The 21,925-nt window shown below is 43.7% G+C and overlaps 1 protein-coding gene across 6 annotated transcripts in view; it reads left to right on the top strand.

Annotated features, from left to right (window-relative positions):
• raraa (retinoic acid receptor, alpha a) overlaps window positions 1-21,925 on the top strand; it is a 147,551-nt gene that overhangs the window by 61,751 nt on the left and 63,875 nt on the right. For 5 of the 6 annotated variants that reach the window (XM_037081426.1, XM_037081422.1, XM_037081425.1 and 2 more), the window contains one exon: window positions 3,432-4,216. In XM_037081426.1, the coding sequence (XP_036937321.1) occupies window positions 4,063-4,216 (154 nt within the window). In that variant the 5' untranslated portion in view covers window positions 3,432-4,062. The remainder of the gene's footprint in view (window positions 1-3,431; window positions 4,217-21,925) is intronic. The other variant, XM_037081427.1, reaches the window with a different exon arrangement.

Raw genomic sequence — 21,925 nt, 5'->3', positions numbered from 1 at the left:
GATTCGAGAAGCACCCCGACGGAGGAATGGAGGGGAGATTAGTGTGTTTGTGTGTGCGGTGTGCATGAGGAGACAAAGAGTAAAAGACAATTACGGCTTACTTTCCTTACAAGTAGGACATACGTGAGGATCTCAGCTACGACCTACTCTGTCGTATGTAGGACCCAAGGGTGCAGCTGTTTGCGAGAACTGTGATTGGTTTGTGTACGTTGACAGGAGGGAGTGCACGTCAGCAGCTTTACCGCGCTTCGATGTCGTGTGTGCAGTTTTCACAGCAGATTATACGGGACCTCCGCCCTGATTTTTTTTTCATTTACCGGCGTGTGTCTGATGTTTGAGGTGCTGATTGTGTTTTCGTTTTTGTCCCCACCAACGACAGAGGAGATTATACAGGTGCTCAGTTACCTGCTGCTTCTGTCCACACTTGCTTTTTGCTTTTAAATGGGTAATACTGATTGTATAATGTGTTTTAAAAGCTTTAGATGCATTAGTTAAATAGAAAGTGAAAAGAAAGTGTTGGTCTACTCACTCAGATTTTTTGAGTGAGTCAATTGTCAGTATATTATTATCTTTCTATTTCCATAGGCAAAGACAATCAGTTGTGTTCAATAAAGAAATTCAAACAAATGTAATAATACAAACTCTATCAATCTCAAAATATAAGCAAAGGCTGCACAATGAATCCAAATATCATCAAAATAGCAATAAGTGATCTATCTAAATCGCAAGAGGCTGCATGTTTTCATGAGGGTAAAATGTGTGACGAATCAGGATTTTAATGAAGCACTGTTGTGCTACAGAGATGCCCTGATCTAGAAATCTTATTTTGTTCTTAGGTTTTTTTTTTAAGTTCAGACTGCTACAGATGTCACGTCATCATGACTTTAATTGTTTTTCTTTTACAGTGAAAATGAAAATTGTGATGCAAAAATGAAAAATACCGCAATCTGGCATCAACACAATTTGTTACCAAGTCCATGCAGCTCCAGAGTAAAGCTCGGTTGTGTTGCGGCCCCGTCTGTTTAGGTGCCGCAAAAAAAAAGTTGCCATGGTTGTAAGTGCTCTGTGTTCGTGTTTGACGTTGCTTATCATTCTGAACGGCCTCTTATGGTGCCCACACTAGACTGTAATGATAATACTGAAGGAAGTGGCCCTTGTGTCGCAGTGAGTTGTAGTTCCTCGTTGAAAGAACCAGCTCAGCATCTGTAGCCTCTGGGTGTTACATTAAATTCTATATGGCTTTACATCACTTTAGTGTGTATGTTTGACAACACCAATGCATTTTACACGATTGCAACAATGTGCAATTTAGAGTATATCAAGGTTGCATTTCATAATGGTAATGGTTGTGAAGTACGCTGTATGGTGGAATCAGAAATATTACCTCACAGGCCAGTGTTAGTATGCTTTCTTAACTCTTAACTCTCCCTTAGTTTAATAGGGTAGAGAGGGACTTTAAGAGCAAATGAAACTATATCCAACTCACATTTGCTTTAAGAAAATGCTGGTAAAGCTTTCGGCCTAATACAAACGACACCCTCCAGACCGCAACCGCTGACCACCACACACACCAGCTCCCTGCAACTGGGTGACTAGAGAGCACTTTGGCAACAGTCGATCTACTCGATCACCAGCGCACAGCTAGCCACCAAGAGGGCCCAGGTTGTTTTTAAGTACAGTATATAGTCTGTCTCCAGTGAGGATGTCAATGTAGCATCTGTGATTCTGGTTCCACAGAGATGAGAATTATCAAATGTACAGATGGACAACAAATTAAAGGGAAACCTTGAATGTACGAGTGGAGACCCATAACAAGATTTTATTTTACATTGCCTTCACATTAAATTGACAGTTCGCCACCAAATTAAAAATTGTGGAGAGATCAGCTGGAGCATGCGTCTGCTAATGGACCCGAGGCTAGCTAACATTGCAGCTCCGCCAGCATGGATCCTCTTAATGTTTACATCATGCATGTTCACAAGCACAAGTCTCTTGTATGCTTCCTTTGGCGTGGCGATCCAGTAGAAAGAAAATAGATCCTAAATGACACTGCTCACAAGAAGGTCTGTGGATTTTCTGAAAAGAGACTGTCGGCTGTTGAGTTTTTCAAATGTATTTTTTGGGCGCTTTTAGCAAGACAAGCCGAGTGTGATCTTGTTCTTGTTATATTCGAGAAAAGGCAGACATCTTTAATGCGATACCTCCAAAACACCAGCGACGCAGATGAATAAACAGTCCACCAGGGTAATAGACAAATGAGATTTAGATTAACTCCTCAAAATTAGCTTAGCGAACTAAGCAGGATAGAAAGTATTATTTCTTGTGGATTGGTCACATCTGACTGATACCTCATCCTCTTAAATGTTCGGTAATGGGGGGTGTCCTGAGCGATGTCAGCCACGTCGTCATAACAACAAAATGTGAGGATATAGGAAAAATGTCCGAGTTCATCAACTTGTAGAATCATGCCGATGAGCACATGAGCCGCCCTGCCTGCGTGTCGCCTCAGCTGTCATACCCTGATGCTTTATGTACAGCGTTCAAGTGGGAACAGGCGCACAAACATGTCTGACTTGACCCCTCTCTCTTTACAGGAGTTCATCCATGATGTCCTGCTGTGATTCATGCAATAGTGCCACATTCCAGAGCAACACTGTTCATGCAAAGACACATTCCTTCTGCTTTTTAAGCGCAGTCTGTCTATGTGTGTGTGTGTGTGTGTGTTGAAGTGCTTTTTTCTTTTACTGCTGTGCATTACATCCACTGACTCATAAAAGGCTCATTACAGTAAAAAATAAGTTCCGCTCGTGTTATGACAAGCTGTTCTGGACTCTTGTATATATTTTGGTGTTGGTGTACCACTTTATGATAACTGTGTTCTCCGGGTGTGTAATTGTCGGTGTGTGCTCGCGCTTTCAGCAGTGGTTACAGGTCTGTTAGCACATGTCTTGCTCTTAATTTGGAATAAAAACTAGGCAGCAGAAATCTCGAGTGGTCCCGGATCGGCGCCTTGGGTCTCACCTCTGGCTCCTGCAACTGGTGTAATTAGCAAAGTTTTCTTTCGTGTGCTCTCCCTTCATTTATGTTTTGGCTCGTCTCCCGCAGTATTTGTAGTCTGTCACTGTTAATGAGCGTGTGTACGAACGCACAAAGCTGCGAGGAGACATCACACACCCACTGCTCTCTTCACAGTTTTAACACTCCATTAGATAATTAAGGCAGAGGGGGTGTTTTTGTAACATTTCAGATGAGACATTACCATTAATTAGTGTCAAAAGAAAGGAACTGCTTTGCCGGAGCACTAGAGTACAAAAGGAAACGATCTCTTTACCTTACCATTGAAGCACTAAATGGATCTCTCTCTCTCTCTCTCTCTCTCTCTCTCTCTCTTTCTGTCCCCCCCCCACCCCCCCTTTGTTTTGTTGTCTTAGGCAGAGTCTAAGTATTCCTGCAAAGAGGAGGCCCATCGAAAGGAGCAGAGCTTTGTCCTGGCATCATGTGATCCGCGCATTCCCGTGCAGTGGTCTGCAGTGGAAGAGTGAAACCACTAAGAACCCCTATCACCACTATCGCCGCTCCAGACTGCAGTCCTCAAAGTCAACCTGTTCCTGACTCAACTTGCTCCTGTCTCCCCCCTTCATCTCAGAGATAAGGAATGGCCGTTCGACTTTGCAGCCTTCCCAACGCCTCTCGCAAATAAGGCCTCTCAGCCCATTTCACAATACCAGAGAAAGGAAGGAAAAAAAAACTCCACGGTCCTCTTTTATACTTTCCTTTTATCTTTGTTCCCTCAGTAACTCAACCTTCAACACACATTCACTAAACCGGATTTTTGTCTCGGAGACAACCACTGAAAGGACGCCTGCATTCAAGTTTCCAAATCAGAGGGCGATTTTGATTTCTATAAACTTTGTCCCGGCAAGTCTTTTGGAATATCCACTCATGCAGTGTCCCTATGGGGGATTAAAACAGTCCAGGAATCCACACTCTTTTCTTTAGATCGTGTTAAGGTGGTTTTTTCAGTGAGGTCTTCTTTGTGACTGGAGGTGGACTTGAGCCATCATGGCTGGGAAGGGCAACCCGGTGCCGGGCCCCCACCTCAACGGCTTCCCCATGCCCACCTACTCCTACTTCTTCCCCCACATGCTGGGGAGCCTGTCGCCTCCGTCCCTGCCAGGACTGCCCATCAGCGGGTACAGCACCCCCTCACCAGCCAGTAAGTAAACGTCTAGACTTTTAGCTCGCTCTGATTTGGGACTGTGCAGTGCTTTGGCTACTGTGCAGGTTGGTTGCTGAGTGACAGGAGGCGGGCAGAGGGAAGATTTACTTTCCTTTGTGTGTGTCCCGGTTTACCTGCGCAGCTGCAGCGCACTGTTTCCTGTGTAGCTCCCCTGCTGCGTGTGTGTGTACATATGCTTGTGCCTGCGAGTCTGCTGGTAAAGAAAGGACTCTTTCATCTCACCCTGTTTAGATCATTCTTATTTGAAAGATGTGTGTGTTGGTAAACAGAGATCGGCAAACCACGCACACATTACCACACACCCACATCGCCTCCAGCGCTGTCCTTAATTTACAAGCCCACACACATCTGCTCACACACACACACACACACACACACACACGCATGGAAATGTCAGGGTAGATCACGAGAAAGTGAGGCAGGACAGCCGGAAAAGAGCATTGTTTATTTGAGGAAGACAAATTTGGCAAGTGCTCCAAAAATGAACGTCACAAGAGCTACCATCGGAGCCAGGCTTGATGCTACAACTGCTTTACGCAATCTGATTTAAGTCAAACTAGGTGAAAAGTGCTTTTTTCTCAAGGAAAGAGAAGTTGTTCTCTCGTGTACTGAATTATACACAAGGACATCTGTTCAACAATAAACAGTGGTGGAACTAGTATTCAGAGCGTGTACTCAGGAAAGTCGTTTTTAAAGTTCCTTTATATGAAAGTAACAGATTCATAAATAATGCAATATTTAGAGAGTAAATGTCCTCATTATGTGCTGTCACTGCTTTCAGAATATTCAAGTGATTAATTCAAAATTAGAAATGAACCTTACAGCATATGTAAAGTCATTCTGGAGGTAAAGTATTCTGGAGGTGAATTTTAGAAAGAGAAAGCTTGCAACACCAAAATCAAGAAGAAAAAAAAGCCACCTCGTTCTGGCAGCTTTTACCCAGTCGCACACTGAATATGAACTTTACACAAACAATCGCGGCATTTTAAAAGGGCGCTATGTAGTTTTTGGAGAAGAAATTCAAACTCAGTGTTAATGAGGTAATAGTACAAACTCAGAAATATTCCTTTTTTTCATAACTGGATAAACAAGCTGTTCTCAGAGGAAAATAAGCCCCCCAGAACAAGCGCAAACAAAGTAAAACAGTATGACATTGTGTTGTCCTTTAAGGTCAGTTTGTTTATTCAGTCATGAAAACTACTACATGAAAAACTGCACAGTGCACTTTTAACCTTTCAAGCAATAGTGAGTTGTGAGAAAATATCTATGTGAAGTCAAAGTGAAGAAATCTGTTAGTGTGATGCGATCGTTTCAACACAAGTCAGCTCACATAGGAGAAGTTCTGGAGTAGAATTTAAGCGTCTTGAAAGACAGTTTGCAGCACTGCAATCAAGCAAAATATGACACCTCCTAAGTTACACACTGAATCTGAATCTCGCACAAACACTCTGACATTAATTTCTGTTGGAAAGCGGTTCGAATGATCTCACTGCACTGGCAGGTTCTTCGTTTATTTTAAGAAAAGACGACTCTGAGGAGTCCAGAAAATGTATTTTAGCACTCCGCGGTGAATGTAAAAATGTTAATTAGCAACCACAGCTGACATGCCATATGCAGTGGAGCATAAAGTGAAACATTGCCCTTTAAAAAAAAAAAGGTAGAATAAATGCAAGTAAATTCTCCACTGCTGACTCCAAATCAAACCCCTCAAAGTGATTTAAAACTCAGTCAAATTTAATCCCCGCACAATCCCTGCATCACGCAGCGGACTGAGGAGCATCGACAAACAGCTAGATAATCAATTAAACAGCTGTGGCAGCGGCAGAAATATGAACTAAAGGAATATGGCCGCTGGTGCAGACGTCCAGTCGGTGTGTGTGTATTGGCGTGGACAAGGCCTGTCAGAGCACGGCCTCACTCACAGGTTCAGAGGGGGTCAGCGTATTGACTTTCTATCTGCCTGAGTTTGCGTTGGCAGCCGGTGTGGAGGGAAGTGAAGAACAGTTAGTGGCCAGCCCAGTCACTCCCACTTCCCCAATACCAGATACCCCACCTCGCAGAGTCAGATTCCTCTTTTTACGTTGTTGCAAGTGTGTGTGTTTCCGAATATCTACACGTGTGTGCGTGTGTGTGTGTGTTGGGGGCCACTCTCCCAGTGTTTGCCATGCGGGGCTGCAGGGTTCCTTCCCTTTTGCCTTGGACAAACATTTCCTGTCTGTAAACACTGGAGAGCCAGGGACACCACAGCTTCCTGATGTGCACACATGCGTGCACACACACACACACACACACACACAGATACACACACACACACACTCCACACACACTCACATGAACAGATGAACACACGCCTTTAAACATAAACACAATCTTTGCCCTTCATGCTGGCTCACTTTCTCTCACTCCTGCTCCTCCTTGCATGCAGATAACTGCAGGCCTAATTCACACATGGTCACACGCTCTCTCTCTCACACACACACACACACACACACACACACACACACACACACACGTGTCTCCATCCATATACTTCTACACACTGTAACACAAACACACCACCCTCACCACTTTCTCCTCCTCCTGCTCCATGGCAGATCATTTCTCTCTCCCTCCCTCCCTCTCGCTCAAACACCTCTTTTTTCCCCCTTTCTCTCACATTTTCACACACGCACACACACACACCACCCCAGCTAAACCCTCTCTAACCCCATTCAATGCCGAGCAGTGACGAAAGAGAGAAAGAAAGAGAGCGAGTGCCGACGGGGGGGGACAGTTTGTTTGGAGCTTGAACGAGAGGGATTTACGGAACGTCAGATTGGTTGCGAGAGAGCCGAGCGTTGGACTTGATGGATTTCAGCGTGGACTAAATGCACAGGACTGTATGTGTGGGCGTCTCTGTGTTTACACAGAGTGAATAATATAGATCGTCTTTGTCGTTTTTTCTCGCTATTGTCCGGAAAGATGTCTTGTCATTGACAGTACAGTACAAATCTATATTGCATTCATGGCTGGGCCCGAAGGACACATTGGAGAGGGGATGTGCGTTATTAAGAATTTAATATATATGTTATACTGAACACATATTGTCATGAACTTTTATGTAGAAGATTGTACACGGCTAGCCGCTACTTTTGTGCCAGCACCACTTACAATACAAATTGGTTATTCATGTTATGAGGCCTTTTCAAATTATTCTAGTTCAAAAGAGTCAAGTCAAAATTAATTTCTATTGTTATTACAATGCCATATGGACATGCATGAGGGAGGTATTATCTGCAAAGGTAAAGGGGTGTTATTGGCAGTTGTTGAAGTGGATCATATTGAGCGAGCGGTCTGGCCTTGTCGTTCTGCCTTATCGCTGAACTCATCTGCCACCAGAACCCTCTTCAGCAGACCTTCCCTCTTCTCTCTGGTCTCTCCACACTCATCCTCCTCCACCCCGTCCTCAGAGATGTCCAGCTCCTCTCCCTCGGCCTCTTTTAGCAAACCACAATAGACCATTTATTTGGACCAAGCAGAGCAGAAGGGTTAATCGACTCCGGCAACACACACACACACACACACACACACACACACACACTCTCTCTCTCTCTCTCAGCTCTAGCCTCCTGGGTTATGTCTTCACATCACATTATCTGAAAATCATCAGGTTAGGTTACACACCGGAGTAGATCAGTTGCAGATATTGATATTACATTTATTGCCTGCAGCTTTATTAGTTAACTGAATATTATCACCGTGGATTGATCTCGCCCACGCGCCCCACAAACGCGCACCCTGCTGAGTCGAACCCGGCCGAATCTGCGCATTCCAAGTGAATGTGCTCATTACATGCGCGCGTGTACACGAGCGCAACTTTCATTAGTGTTTTCGATTAAATCCTTTGCGCGGCGCGCCCGCATGAATATGGAGCTACCTGGCAATAACACCTCAACTATTGATCCCGTTATTATCATTAAAGCCTTCCGCTGTCTGTCACCTGCTCTAACACCATGCTATTACATTAGCACAGTGTTATGAGGGATCATAATGAATGGAGCCAGCTTGCTACCTGCTGCCACGGTGGACTAATTGGCTTTTCCCCACAGAGCGCTCTTGTTTCAGCAGCCACAGTAATTGCTTGGTACAGGAGTGTTTTGTAGGACGTCTAACACACCCGCACACACACGCAGGAGCACCATCTCTTCTGACTTATTAGGGGCTTTTATGGCATTTATGAATGTGCATTTGGGCCAGAAGCAGAAATATGAAAGGGTATTTTCAGACCTCAAGGAAACTTGTGTGTGTGTGTGTCACCTATCCCATTAAGCAGCCCGCTGTGGAATGGACTGACCATGAGTAAATATGGATATGGTAATGTCGGATGAAGTGTGTGTGTGTGTGTGTGTGTGTGTGTGTGTGTGTGTGTGTGTGTGTGTGTGTGTGTGTGTGTGTTTGTGTGTGTGGACAGACAGGTGGTTCCTCTCTGCCCCGGTGGTCTGCAGGAATCAAGGGGCATGTCAGTACACTCCATGGGTGGCAAACACACACACACACACACACAAACTTTCTCATACACACGCTGTTTGTGTGGTAGGGAGAAGGATAATGACAGTGAGAAACACTTGCGGTGTGCTGTCTTTTGGCAGAGATCCAAAGTGTGTGTGGATACGACACAAACGTGCAAGCTATTGACTGGAGCACTTTTTTTTAATCAGGTAGCAGCCATTTAGGCACTTCAGAAAGACACACACACACGCACAGACACACACACACGCACAGACTCACGCTCACAGACAGAAACAGTACCTCTGGGGAGCTGGTTGTCATTATTGGAAAGTCATTTGAGGGGTGCCAATACTCTGATGGCAGGGATGCAGGCTTATTAAACATGGCGTGTAAAACACATCTAGCACGGCAGCATTGCACTCACTCACCCCAGCTTAGCGACCTTGTTAATTAACTGCAGAACACTCGGAGGCTGAAAGCACAAGGACGGCCCTATTCTTACATTTTCAAAGAAGTAATTGATGCCACTTCGAGGTGCTGGAGTTTATACTCTTCTTATTGATTCTGAAAATGTTCTTGGTTTACAGATCACAACTTGTCAATCAGTCAATTCTCAGTTGTCACTTCTCACTGCTTCTCTTCCTTTTGTCAAGAGCTTTTTTTAAATTTATTTTTTATTTCTGTCGACAGTTACACACGAACATTTTTAAAAATGATTCTGGAAGTAATGGGTCGTAAAATGGTAGAGCAGCCGATGCACATAGACAGACTGTATAGTATTTTAGACACTTTCATTTAGAGAGCATGATATGGATTTTTTTTCAGTACCAATAACCAGTAATTAGCTGCTTTACACGGTCGATGCGGACAAGGTTTTTTTTTAGAAGGAAGTTCATAACCTGCAGTTTATGCACACCTGAGGGTAAAAAAAGGTTGGATTGAAGAACATGTATTGGAAATTGTACTTGCAAGCCAACTTTGCATACATCTAAATTTCCAAATATTGCGCAGATAATTTGTTGGTCCAGCGTATTTACATGTTATAGTATATTGACAAAGATGGCTGTAGTAAAGGAAGGCAACCATATCTCTGGATAAAACATTTAAGCAGCAATATGTATGAATTTTAGTTTACAACTTTCAATAATAACAATAACCCTATAATAACCCTAAAATCATTTATTGACAGAAATAACAGTGGCAGTGACACCTGAAACCTTGTTCTGGGTCCGAGAATTTGTTCACCTCAAGGAATCTATATCCATATATATCTGTGATGGGTCCAGATTATGTGCTAGGCATTTTACATCAAACTGCTTCAGCAATTACATGGAGCCTTTGTCTCTCCCTGACAAATCATCAGCCGCGATTCCTCCCAACATTATGTCCTACGTGTCTATCCTGTTTCACTCTGGAATAGATCGCGATGTGGAAACTAGATGCTCCCAAAATGCTGTTTCGCCCAGACTTCCAACATCGGACGGTTCTGTGTTGAATGCTGCTGAAACAGAAGAGAGGGATAGAGAGACAGAGATGCAGTCCTTCTGTGCAGATGTGACGGGAGTGGGAGCCCCATGCACACACACACACACGCGCATAGATACACACACTGGCTTTGGCAGCGCCCGTGTCCCCTGCCAGCGTAATGTGCCAAAACACCGGCAGGCTTCGCCAAGAGAGGCTCCCACAAGAAAAATCCCATCACCCTCTCCTTTGGCCCTCTGGCCTTCCCTCATATCTTCCTCACTCCCTTCTTTCTTGGCTCTTGTTCTCTCATCTCTCCAGCTCCATCACCCTCTCCATCTCCACTCCCTCTGTCCTCTTCTCTTACCTGATCCATCCTTCCCTGTCCGCTGAGCTCCGTCCCACTCTCATCTTTCTCTCATCGCACCTGATCAACGCTCCTCATTCCCCACTCCCCTCTCTCTCCCTCTGTCCCTCTCCTTTTCTCCCACCCTCCCTTTCTCCACCTCAGGACTTGACAGAGCTATCATTACCCTGCCACCTATTTACTAGCAGCCTGTTATTTTCCATTTGCTTTGAGGGGACCCGGGGCCAAATCCCTGCCCAGAATACTTGATCCTAGCCACAGGATTTATCCCGGAGTGGCTTGGCAAGTGTGGTCCACTCCCCAGGCACCCCCTAGTACCCCCCCACCTCCCTTCTCTCTCTTGTTCTTTTCCTCTCTCTCTTTCTCCCTCTATCTCTTGCTCTCTCATTCACTCTTTCTTTCTATAGGTTTTTCTTTTTTTTTCTCTTCCATGGCCGCTTATGCAAATACAGGCCCTTCTTTTCAAAGAGCTGTCTGCCCATAATCCGATGGATGGCTCCATTTTCAGAGTTCTACACACATACACACACACACATTTGTGCACGCAGGAAAAAGGCTGAACGCATCACACACTCTATTAGGAATACAAGGACACATGCTATCTCCCATAAACATTCACACCAACTGGCACATACATGCACACACGTGTACAGACACACACCAGAGCGCAGAGAGAAAGCCCTCCTCTGCAGCATGGGTGTTATATTCTGAGCAGCGAGCGCTTTAAGCTGTAGTTGGGCCATAACAACTTCAAAACCAGCAGGCTGTCGCCAGCAGCCACGCAGCACTCAGTTGGGTAAACACCGGCATAATCTAAATCTCGCTCTCTCTCTCGCTCTCGCTCTCTCTCTGATGTGCCAGCGCGAGCATCTTTATTTCTGCTCTCTTCAAAGGCTCCGCAAGGAAGTCAAGACAAGGGTAACGCGATAAGAACTCCCGCTTTTTTTTTTCTCTCCTTCTCCATGGCTTCCCTATCCTTTCCTTCAACCCACTCTCGTGCTGACCCCCTTCTCCTTCCTTTTATCTCCTCTCCCCTCCCCACACGCTCATCTCTCTATCTTCCTATGCCCTTTCTGCAGCACCCATCTCACGCAGCCATAATTCACACTGCCGCATACATTCAAATGTCAATGACTCTCTCACAGGCATCATTCCTCTATTGTCCTTTGATAAGCGGTCGGGATGACGTCTTCCGTAAAATATAGGGCAGTTACCTAATGGAGGAGACGAGGGAGCAGAGTAAAGGATAGAGTGGAGGAAAGGTTCTGAGAGGTGGTGTGGGTCTTCCCCGCACAGCTCGGAGAGTGATTGAATTATCAAGCAGAGCTTTGCTTGTTGTCCAAGGGGGTTTCAGAGGGAAAGCCCTTTTCTCAGCAGCTAATGCGCTTTTTCAGCCCAGCACAATGGCTGGCTGTGTTGCGCAAAGGGGGCTAAGAGAGCTCTGTTCGGCCAGAGCTTATGGGGCCACCAGCTCTCTCTTGGCACCTCTCTTAGGGGGCCCTGGCCACACTTAACCTCAAGCCTGTCTGCTAGCATTAGTGCATTGTCTCCTCAGAGGGGGAAGATAATACAGGTGACAGCACGAACACGTGAGTGGCCCGAAGTATTCCATCCAATAACCGACACACGACGAATTCTGCTGCATCGAGGTTATCATCAGCATTTCAGAGATTATGCTTTCCAGGTGTATTTATTGTTTTCGTCAGTTTGGTTCTGTTTGAAACACAAGTCATTATTTTTGTACTTTCAATCTCAAGGATGTAAAGTATTTCATCACGCAGTGTTGTATTGTGACACATTACTGAACTAGTCCTTCTACAGTCCTTCATGAGGGACACAGTGAACCGTCTCAAAGCAAATGAAAGGTTTTTTTTTTTTTTCAAATTAGAGGCCACCTCATGGAGAATTTTAAAGGCCAATATAGAAAAATAGTGATTTTGTTGTTATCCAACCACAGGTGCCATTTGCGTCTAATAGCGTCTAAATCTGACGATATTTGTTTGATTACATGAAGCAGCATCTCAATGTTTCTCTTTTTTCTTCCTGTAAATCAGAAAAATAGGATTTTGGCAGCGTTCTGAGTGTAAATGCAAGCGAGAGTTAGAGCGAATATTAAACTAAAAGCCCCATCTGGAAATCAAACAGTGTGCTGTGCTGATAAAATCAGTTATTGGAAAAATGTTCCCTCATGCGCAAAAACTAAAATACACTATAAACTACAAGGTTATCTGGCCGATTAAGACTTGCACTATGGAAAGACCAATGCCTGTTCCAGAAAACAGTAGATGTTTGGGGTTGTGATTATTACCGTGGAGGGAAATGAAACACTGACATATGTGCTCCAGACGGGATTAAAATCACCAATCAACACACGCGATATTAAAATCAACGACCCGCCCTTACATAAATAAATTCCATCTGATAGTGTATCCTGTCTGAAATAGCTGCACTAAACACAGATGTGGGCTGTAAATTCTAAATCACATGAGGCCCGCAGGTAATTCTGGTCCAGTGCAATAAGAGTTTACTATATTTTAACACAATCAGAAGCAAAGTGTGTCCTTAGAGCAGACTTACAATGGTGCTGTATGCCCTTTGTCCTAATGCGGGTGTTAGTGATCAAAGAGCTCTCCCGTGAATTAATCAGGAGTGGGAGTAGTGCCTTTTCTCCTTCGAGTGTAGTATTTAAACCTAATTTTACCTTCAGTTCCTTTACTATGCTGTAAAATGAAACTGTTGGGCTTGAATTTCATTTCTCTTTGTCAAAACTTGAAGTGTGTCTGCATTTTCATCATTCTACTTTAGTTTTCACTCTTTTGCTTTCGTTTTTCATCCCTCTGATCTCTCTATTTTTTTGTGGCCTGTCTCTTCTTCTTTTCATCCGGAGCAAACAGCTGCTCAGCAGTTAGCCTGTGATGAGTGTTAACAGGCACCTGAAACCTCTCTGATTTTTCCTCACACACATGTCTACGCTCCTTCTTTTTTACCAGTCCTCCGTCTGTTTCTCACAGACATCCTGTAAGCATGCTCACACTAAGCGGGCAGAGAGGAGGATGTGATTAGTGAGGGCTTTGCCCTCCGTTTGAAATGGCCTTCTGAACAACTGGTGTGCATTATGCCTTGATTAGTCCCCTAATTTGGTCTGTCTCATGCAACAAACAGATGTTCGCATACTCTCGCAGTCACACCAGACATTAAACCGTGTGCCAGGAACGTGGCGATCACGGGGGCCATTTTTGACAAAAAGTCAAGTGGCTGTGGTATAACACGCAACAGAGGGACACGAGTCAACCTGAAATGCAGAGTGGTAGCCTCTCCCTCATTGTTTGGTTCTTAATTAACTCTGTCTTCAACCCTGCTTTGTGTTGGTGGATTTGACTATGGGCTCTCAGTATTGTTGTTACCCACAAACTGTTGATGGTTGCAAAACTGGTTGCATCCTGTTGAGCTGCTGAGGAATTCCACGGTCATTGACGTTGACTGATCAGCTACTGTCGAGATAAAATCTCTGGTCTTTGGCTGGACACACACAGACACAAATAAGGAGCACACACAGACTTGTGCTGACTGTAACAAAACATTTCCTTTCTTCTAACCCAGACAGACTTGAACACCATTTCAATGAAGCGCCACATAATTACACTATAGTACTGAAGTCTCTGGGTCAGCTGCTTTTTGTGTGTACACTGAAGAAAAACTTAAAACAAACATAATATATCCAAGAGCAAGGCAATCAGGGAAGTTTATGGTGCGTCATCGGAAATGCATTTTTTGATTTTTTGATTTTTTTTTATTTAGTAAATGTTGCTTGGATCTATCTTGGTGAATTAGGGGTTTATCTCAACCAGAACCCAGTTTGTGATTGTTGGAACAGTTGAAAGTCGAACCAAGACAGTTTTGATGAGTTTTAATTTTGCTTATGTTTACTTGAGATGAAGTGTGTTTCATGATGATAAAATGAATGTTCCTGTAAATATAGGCCAGTGGATTTGGCAAGAGCAGCATAATGGCTGTTTCTGGTTAAACAAAAAGGATTTTACTCTTCAACAAACAGGTTTATTGCCGTAGGCATCATTTCTATAGTCTTGACAGACAACTAGAGTAACAGTCTGATCCTTTCCGTGGCAAAAACAAGCACTTTTAGGTTTTAGTGAACTTATTTTAAACAGGCAATATTCGAATTTCAGTTGAATATCTGATATTATGATGTCTGTATTATGATGTCTTACACTTCAGAAAGTAAAGGTCCTCAGATGTTGCAGTGGCGTCATTAGTTGTGTGCATACCCCTGCCTTCAGGCTGGTGGATGTTCCAATTCAATACAAGCTGAGGTTTAGTTTTGTAGTTTGGGCCATCCATTTAGATCTTAGATTGCGTCAACAATGCCACAAAGAGCTGAAACTGGCCAAGAATCATTAGCAGACAAACAGACGGGTCTGTAAACAAACCTGGCTGCCCACACTTATTTAGAGGCGACAAAAACAAAACTGTCAAGCTATTACCCAGAATGTGCGATGGAAATATTGCTGAACTGTCTGATTATTTAGCAACTTTGTGGAAACAATGGCTAAAAATAAGATAAAAACCCATGCTGTAATAAAGTGGAATCATCCCTTTAAGTCAGCAGACACCAGCTCACGTTTCCAGAGACTGCATGGCGAAAAAAACACCCTGTAAGTAAAACTGGACATCTAAAAGGAGTAAGAAGGCAGCGGTGACTGATCGCACAGAAAGAAACAGAGCGACACAACATACCGAAGGTCATCCCCAAGACCTCCCTCTTTGACCCGGAGACCCCTCTAATCGCTCATTCTTTGAAAGAAAGAGACAAGAGGAGGTTAGGAAGAGGGAGGGAAAGATCAAGAGAGGAGGGGGAGAGTGGATGAGGAAAGTGAAGGGCCCCTGCAGGCATCTTAAATCACGGCAGGTCCAGGCATACCATTCACCAAAGAATCAGGAGCAGAGTCACGCTTTTTTCCACAAGTGACCACCGACTCACTGAAATACCTGCAGCGCGATGCGGGCGAGGGGCGTTTCATTGTCCTCCCCTCTGTGTTTTTGTCTCCACTCACGTCATGTGTTGATTTGTTTCATAAACCGGTGTTTGTGCCGCAGAGTGGAGGTAAAATGTCTCTGTTTACTGTTAACAGAGAGAGAGAGAAACAGAGGGAGGGAGAAGTCAGTTGCTGCCAGAGATGGGATTTCGCTGATTCAATATTTACTCATCAAACAGAACTATTTCCTGTAAGCACTTGGCCAAACTCTCGCTCTCACCACCTCACCCTTTCGCTCTCAGTCTACTTGTGTTTTATCTCTCTCTTCCCCCCCGCCCCCCCGCCCTCCAGATCATCTTTCTGGCCGATTCCCTCTCAGCAATCGTAAACTTCCACTGAATGTATTTTCCCTCTTCCAGTCCGCATCGTTCATCCTTATTTCTGTTCTTTATCCCGTTTTCTCACCACCGCAAGCCTTTCATCTGTTTTGTTTTTTTTCTTTTTACCCTGCCATCTCTTTGTCTCAAGGCCGTGCATCAAAAAGATATTAAACTCTGAATAAGCAGTGAGCAAACATCCGTCTGTCCACCCGCACATTAGTCCAGCGTGGCTGAGAGTTTTCGGATCGAGCCGACAATCGGGGTTGTGTACACAGTGCGAGTGAGTTGGTTTGACTCGGGGGAGCTGTGTTGCTTTAAATATTACACTAACTGAGGTCCTCATGGGTGTGTGCATGACAAGCGAGTGTGCTCTAGCATTTGATCAAGTCCGGGAAATGTCCACGCCTTTTTTAATTCTCTGTGTGTGAGTTTGTCTTTCTTTGTGCCTGTGGGTTTAGCTGTGTACACTGTATTTCAGTGCATGTACACAGCCGTGAACAGTGCCAGGACAGTGAGTTTCTGGAGTGCATTAGGTTTTCTGCTGGGAAGACAACTACATGGCTTCTCTGCTCCCTGCTCCCCCCACTTTTTCAAGTGAAAAAAGAAGGCGCTCAGTCCTGGCAGATGTGCTGTCAAAGCCGGCGTCTTCCAGACCTTTAGACCATAAATAGCCTTTATGTCAAAACCAGCTCGCTTGGACTGAAGGTGCACATGGAAAGCAGTGGAAGAGCTCCAGGGAAAAACGTTTTGAGGGGAATATTTTAAGTCTTTATCATGAAGGTAGTCGTCTGTCTGTCGACACGTTTGGTGGGGCTGCTTGTACTGTATGCCCAGAAGCTGACGTACTTTTCCCGTGTGGTGCTTTTCTATGTGTTTGTGCACGTGCATGCATGCACATCTGTCCGTTTCTAGCTGTGTGTGTGGCAGCGGATTGAAAACCGTCCCACCCAGAGCTGGTCCATTTGGGCCGTGTTGCTGTTGCTGAATAGACTCCATGTAAACTGATCTGAATCCAGCAAGAACATCCTTGGATATTTATCCAAGTCTCTCATTTCATGCTAGTCGGGTTTGTGTTACTCGGTACAGTTTCTAACAGGGAAAATCATTTGAAGTCCGACATATTTATGACTGTCCAGTCATGATGCCCAGTGGAAATAACTCCCTTTAATCACAGTTTGAATTGTATTCAGAAAGATAGTGATTATTATTAAGGTGCTACGTGCAAGAATTAGCCACTCGCCAAATTCATGTTCTGAACAACTCCAAACATACGACAACTCCATCTCCTGCTAAATGTAGCTGCCGTTAGCTGGTAAGCTCAGTTAAACGTGTAGCTAGTGGGCGATCCTATTAGCCGTCTCTGCATTGACTGGGAGCTCGAGCAGCCTGGGTAGTGTTGGCATTGTTTAGTTTTGGACTTTCAGCTCTTGTGATACAAAGTGTCTAGCTGCTTCGCACGCCAGCTTCAATAGATATCGCTGCCACCCAGTACATGGATGTCTTTGACATGACGTTAAAACTGTTATTTCTAGGACTAGGATAGGAGACTAGGAAATGAATGACAGGGACATCTTCTAAGACAAGTGGACTGGGAACAAACAAATCCCCTGCCACTAGACATTTTATTTCTTTTCCATAAACCCAATTATTATGCTTCTTTCCAAGGTCAAGAGCTCTTACTGCTTTTAGCCCTCTCTACCATTTTTTTTTTATTGTAATATTTACATGCTGTGCCCTCACTCTAGACCTAATTCCCCCCCCATTTCCTCCAAATTCTACCATGTTTGCAAACAAGTTTTATACAATAGGCTTGTGCACGTTGTACACAAAGGATAATTTGTGTGGCAGAAATTGAAGAGCACCACAATTATGTTGAGCAGGCAGTTCAGATACCAAGGGCAATTTTGAGATGCACAGGTAGCCTCTCAACAAGCTTTTCTCTTCAGCATTGAGATGTTTTTAGTCGAAGGTGAAACCCATCACATATGTCATTCATATATTCATATTGTGCTTGTTGTTTTTATTAGCAAAGAAAATTAAGACAAATGGAACTATGATAAATGAAACTAGGTCATACATATCCATATGATATACAATTATATATAAAACATATGTATTTATAAAATCCATCAGAGGCCACCATTTGGTAACTTGCAATGATTTTCTAATTTCAGACTGCTTTAGTACTTGTACCATTTGATCCCAGCCACTGTTTAAAAAAACTACAGCAGTAAAACAGTGTTTCCTTTCTTTCAAATGGAAATTCTCCCCTGACTGGTCAGCTCACACATGCCTGAGCCAGCATTGCTAACAACAACAACAACAACAGAGCAGCTGTGCCAAATCAATTCTTGCATACCAAACTAGCTGCTGTGCATAAATTATGCAAATATGTAACACAGTGATAAAATGTGATGTCACAAATTCATGGAATGAAAGGCGGGACTACTGATGAAGCATTTCAGGAGCAGTGTTCTCTGTTGGAGAGAGCAGTGTGTTGGTGCAGACATTGACCTTTTTAACTTTCAGAATATTTCACATGCACAAGAGCCTATGTAAACACTAAGGAAAGGAAAAAGCATAATAGGTCCCCTTTAAATTATACCGTATTCGTGTAATTAAGTAAACAATATTTCAAGTTTATAGATAAGTTACATATTTTTTTCATTAGAATTATTCTGTTAAGGCTCATTGTAACTGATATTGATGAATTATTATAACTGTGCAATACTGAATAATGATTTTTTTTGCCATCATTTCACTGCCTTCATCTGTAGCTGTTTTTATATGTTGGCGTGGTGACATACAAAGATCTTCACGGGGCTTTTACTTTTGTCAGGAGTAGCTCAGGAGTTGTGTTTCAGAACTTTGAGAAGGCAGTAGAATGAATGCTCGCTCTATTAACATATACACACACAGACAGTCACACACACACAGTCACACACACACACACACACACACACAATCACACACACACACACATACACATACTGAGGGAAGTTCGCTCCTCACTCCGCAGACTTCAAAGCTAGCTGCCCCTTGAGGAACTTCAAACGCTTGGGAGGCCATTAAAAGACAAAAATTATTTTCTGTAAGGTCATGATTTATTTGATTGAAAAATGAAACCACTAACCCCACAGACATTATTTTTCCTTCCCAGGGCCTGCTTTACCAGGCAGGACCTAAATTGCTACCAGGTGGGAATCCTCTTAAGGACAGAGAGGCACAGCCTGAAGAGCCAAAGCTTTCTTGCTTACTCTTGTCTTCCAGCCTGTCATTGACTCTTGTCTCCTTTTCCATGTTTTTCCTCAAGATGTCACTCCTTCATTGACAGGCATGAAGACATGCACACATGCCATCTAGTCTCTTTTAAGCCCTTGTGTTTGGTGTGGTGTTTGTGAAGTCTTAGCCTGCAGTGCTAGCAAACAGACCCTCACAGCCATCAGTCAGTGGTGAAAAGATAAAAGAGGCGGAGAAGGAGTCTGCTGTTTGAGAGAAATAAGGAGGCAGTGAAATTCAAGCGCTTGAGAGAGTGATGGGCTTGATGGAGTGTGTGTTTTGAGACAGATGGACAGGTGGAAAGTTTGAAGTGAATTAAGAGACTGGGCGTGTAAGGAGTTAGACTTGGGGGAAGCACTTGAAAGAGATCAGAGATTGATGAAGACACCAAAGCAGACATGCTGACAGAAAGGAAGCAGTAGATGATTATAGTCTCAGGCTGTGAAATTGAGGCCTTCCTACTTGAATATTAAAGTCTGATCATGCCAACAAGAGCATAAACTGAGCTCCAACAACTCAGCTGTCTCAGCTGATTGGAAGGGGTTCACATTTAGTCTTTGGGGTTGTTTAAAAGGCATTTAGGGAAATTTAGGAACTTCGGCAGCACACCGTAACATTATTTCTTCATAAAGCAGACTTTGGGCAATAATTCTTCATAAAGCAGACTTATTCTTTGAGAAGCATCTGTTTTTAAGACTTCCTTCGACAGTACATGCAAGCAGCCAATTGGACATCCAGATATCCCCTCATCCAGACACTGACGTGAGAACCAGACAGTTCCATTGAAGGTGTTCGGTACGTCTGTTTGCAGTAACTTCTGGACAGAACATTAATTGTCCTTTTTCATAATGTTATTTCAAAGCGTATACATGTAATTCATCTGAAGTGAATGTGTCACGAGGATGAAGTGAATGAGAAGTGAATGTGTCACGATATTCTCTATATATTTATGAATGTTACAGCTGTGGTTAAAAACAATAAGAAATCAAGTGTATTAAGCTGTTGTTTAACCCTGAAGTGACAGTAGTTAACAGTGATTTGGAGATGTTTCCCACACATTTACTTTACTTGGTATATTTACATGTATATTTGCCGACCCCGCCCACACCACCACCAGAAGCAAGGGGGAAGGAAGCAAAGGGCTGTGTAAGTTTGGACCTGTTGAGACAAGGTACAGATACAGATGAAGATGGTTGATCTGAAGTGTAATCACTTATGAAATGCCAAGATCGATTAAAAAAATGACCCTGTTCTACATCTGAATAAGTAAGAAAGCAGCATATTTTGTGGTACATGGTATGCGTGAGTTTTTCCAGAGCCTTGTGTCTTATCCAAATGAATTAGGAAGCGTGCCTGGTTTTCTGCAGACAGAACCGGAGAGAGTTGGTGTTTTCTTTGCCTTTTGGTCGGGGTTTGTGTTTTGTGAATGTTTTCTTGGCTGTGTTTATCTGTGTTTGCTTGAGTGTAAAAAAAGGGCGACTGGAAAAAAAAAATTTTTCGCAGCCGAGGAGCCGATATTTTCACCAACTGTCTTGCGGTTCGAGAGTTTTGGCCACTCAGCAAATGAATCACTCACTTCGAGTGCAATTCGTCCATGTGGATATTCCCACTGTTTGTTTATGAGTGTGTCTGTGTGCTCCTGTGTTTGTGTGCAACACTGATGAAATTGCGTCTCCTCGTCGTCGTCGTCCTCCTCCTCCTCCTAATGTTATCTCACTTCCTCTGGGCCCCTGACAAACCCACCAAACAGGGAGAAAATAGAGCGCTTTATTGGGACGCCTGTCAGGACCCCCCCTTGGATTTATGGCCAACAGACAGTGTTTATCACTCAGCCGAGAGAGGCAGAGTAAAAAGGGGTGGGAAGGAGAGACGGAGAGGGAGAGGAAAAACAGGGTAAAGGAACAGAGCGATCCTATCCTCCATTTGCATACAGAATCACCGAAACTGACTGGAACCATCTCTGGAAAAGGATAATTAAATTATCACACTGTTCACATCTTGAACACATTTCGCAGGACAAGCTAGTGCCACTGGAGATGTTTGTTGAATTCATTATGTCAACTGTTCAAGATCGTTGGAAACTAATTGCACACTTATTTGTGCTTGTTTGTAAAAGGCAAAGCCAGTGGAACAAACATAATTTCGGCTGCTCCGATTTATCAACAACGGATGGTGACAAGGTGCTAACAGAGAGTTGAGTCATGCTCTTTTTCGCATGTAATCAGCATCTGTTGGGTATTATTGTCGTATTTGTATTGCTGGAAAGCCTTTTGTCGGCTGCATTTACTCTCCTCTCTGAAATCTTCACCTTCTGTTTATGTCCTCATTTTGGTCTTGAAAGTCCCAGCGAGCAACTGGGGAAATTATTCAGTGCAGGCCAAATGACCATTAGTTTAAACCACATCACCACAGTGAATTATTTGGGTTTGGATGGGCTTGGACAATATTTTGTGTGCTGGGAATTTTCATCCAAAACAACTGACTGAGGTAAACACACTTTTGCTTCAGAGCTGCTTGGTTTTGCAAAAGTAGGGTCCGCACAGTGCCACCCCGTCTTGTTTTGTTGAATCACTGAAGGGCACAAAATGTCAAGTTGTTCTATTTTGTAGCTAAATTTATCCCTTTTTTTCCTCCCAACTCCCATGTATTAAAGAATCTAATATCAGACAGTCTCCCCTTGTAGATTGATGCTGAAACAAAATATTATGTGGTC

Source organism: Acanthopagrus latus, chromosome 20, assembly GCF_904848185.1.
Source record: "Acanthopagrus latus isolate v.2019 chromosome 20, fAcaLat1.1, whole genome shotgun sequence".
NCBI lineage: Eukaryota > Metazoa > Chordata > Actinopteri > Spariformes > Sparidae > Acanthopagrus > Acanthopagrus latus.
The sequence above is the reverse complement of the archived record's forward strand: the minus strand, read 5'-3'. Positions and strand labels throughout refer to the sequence as shown.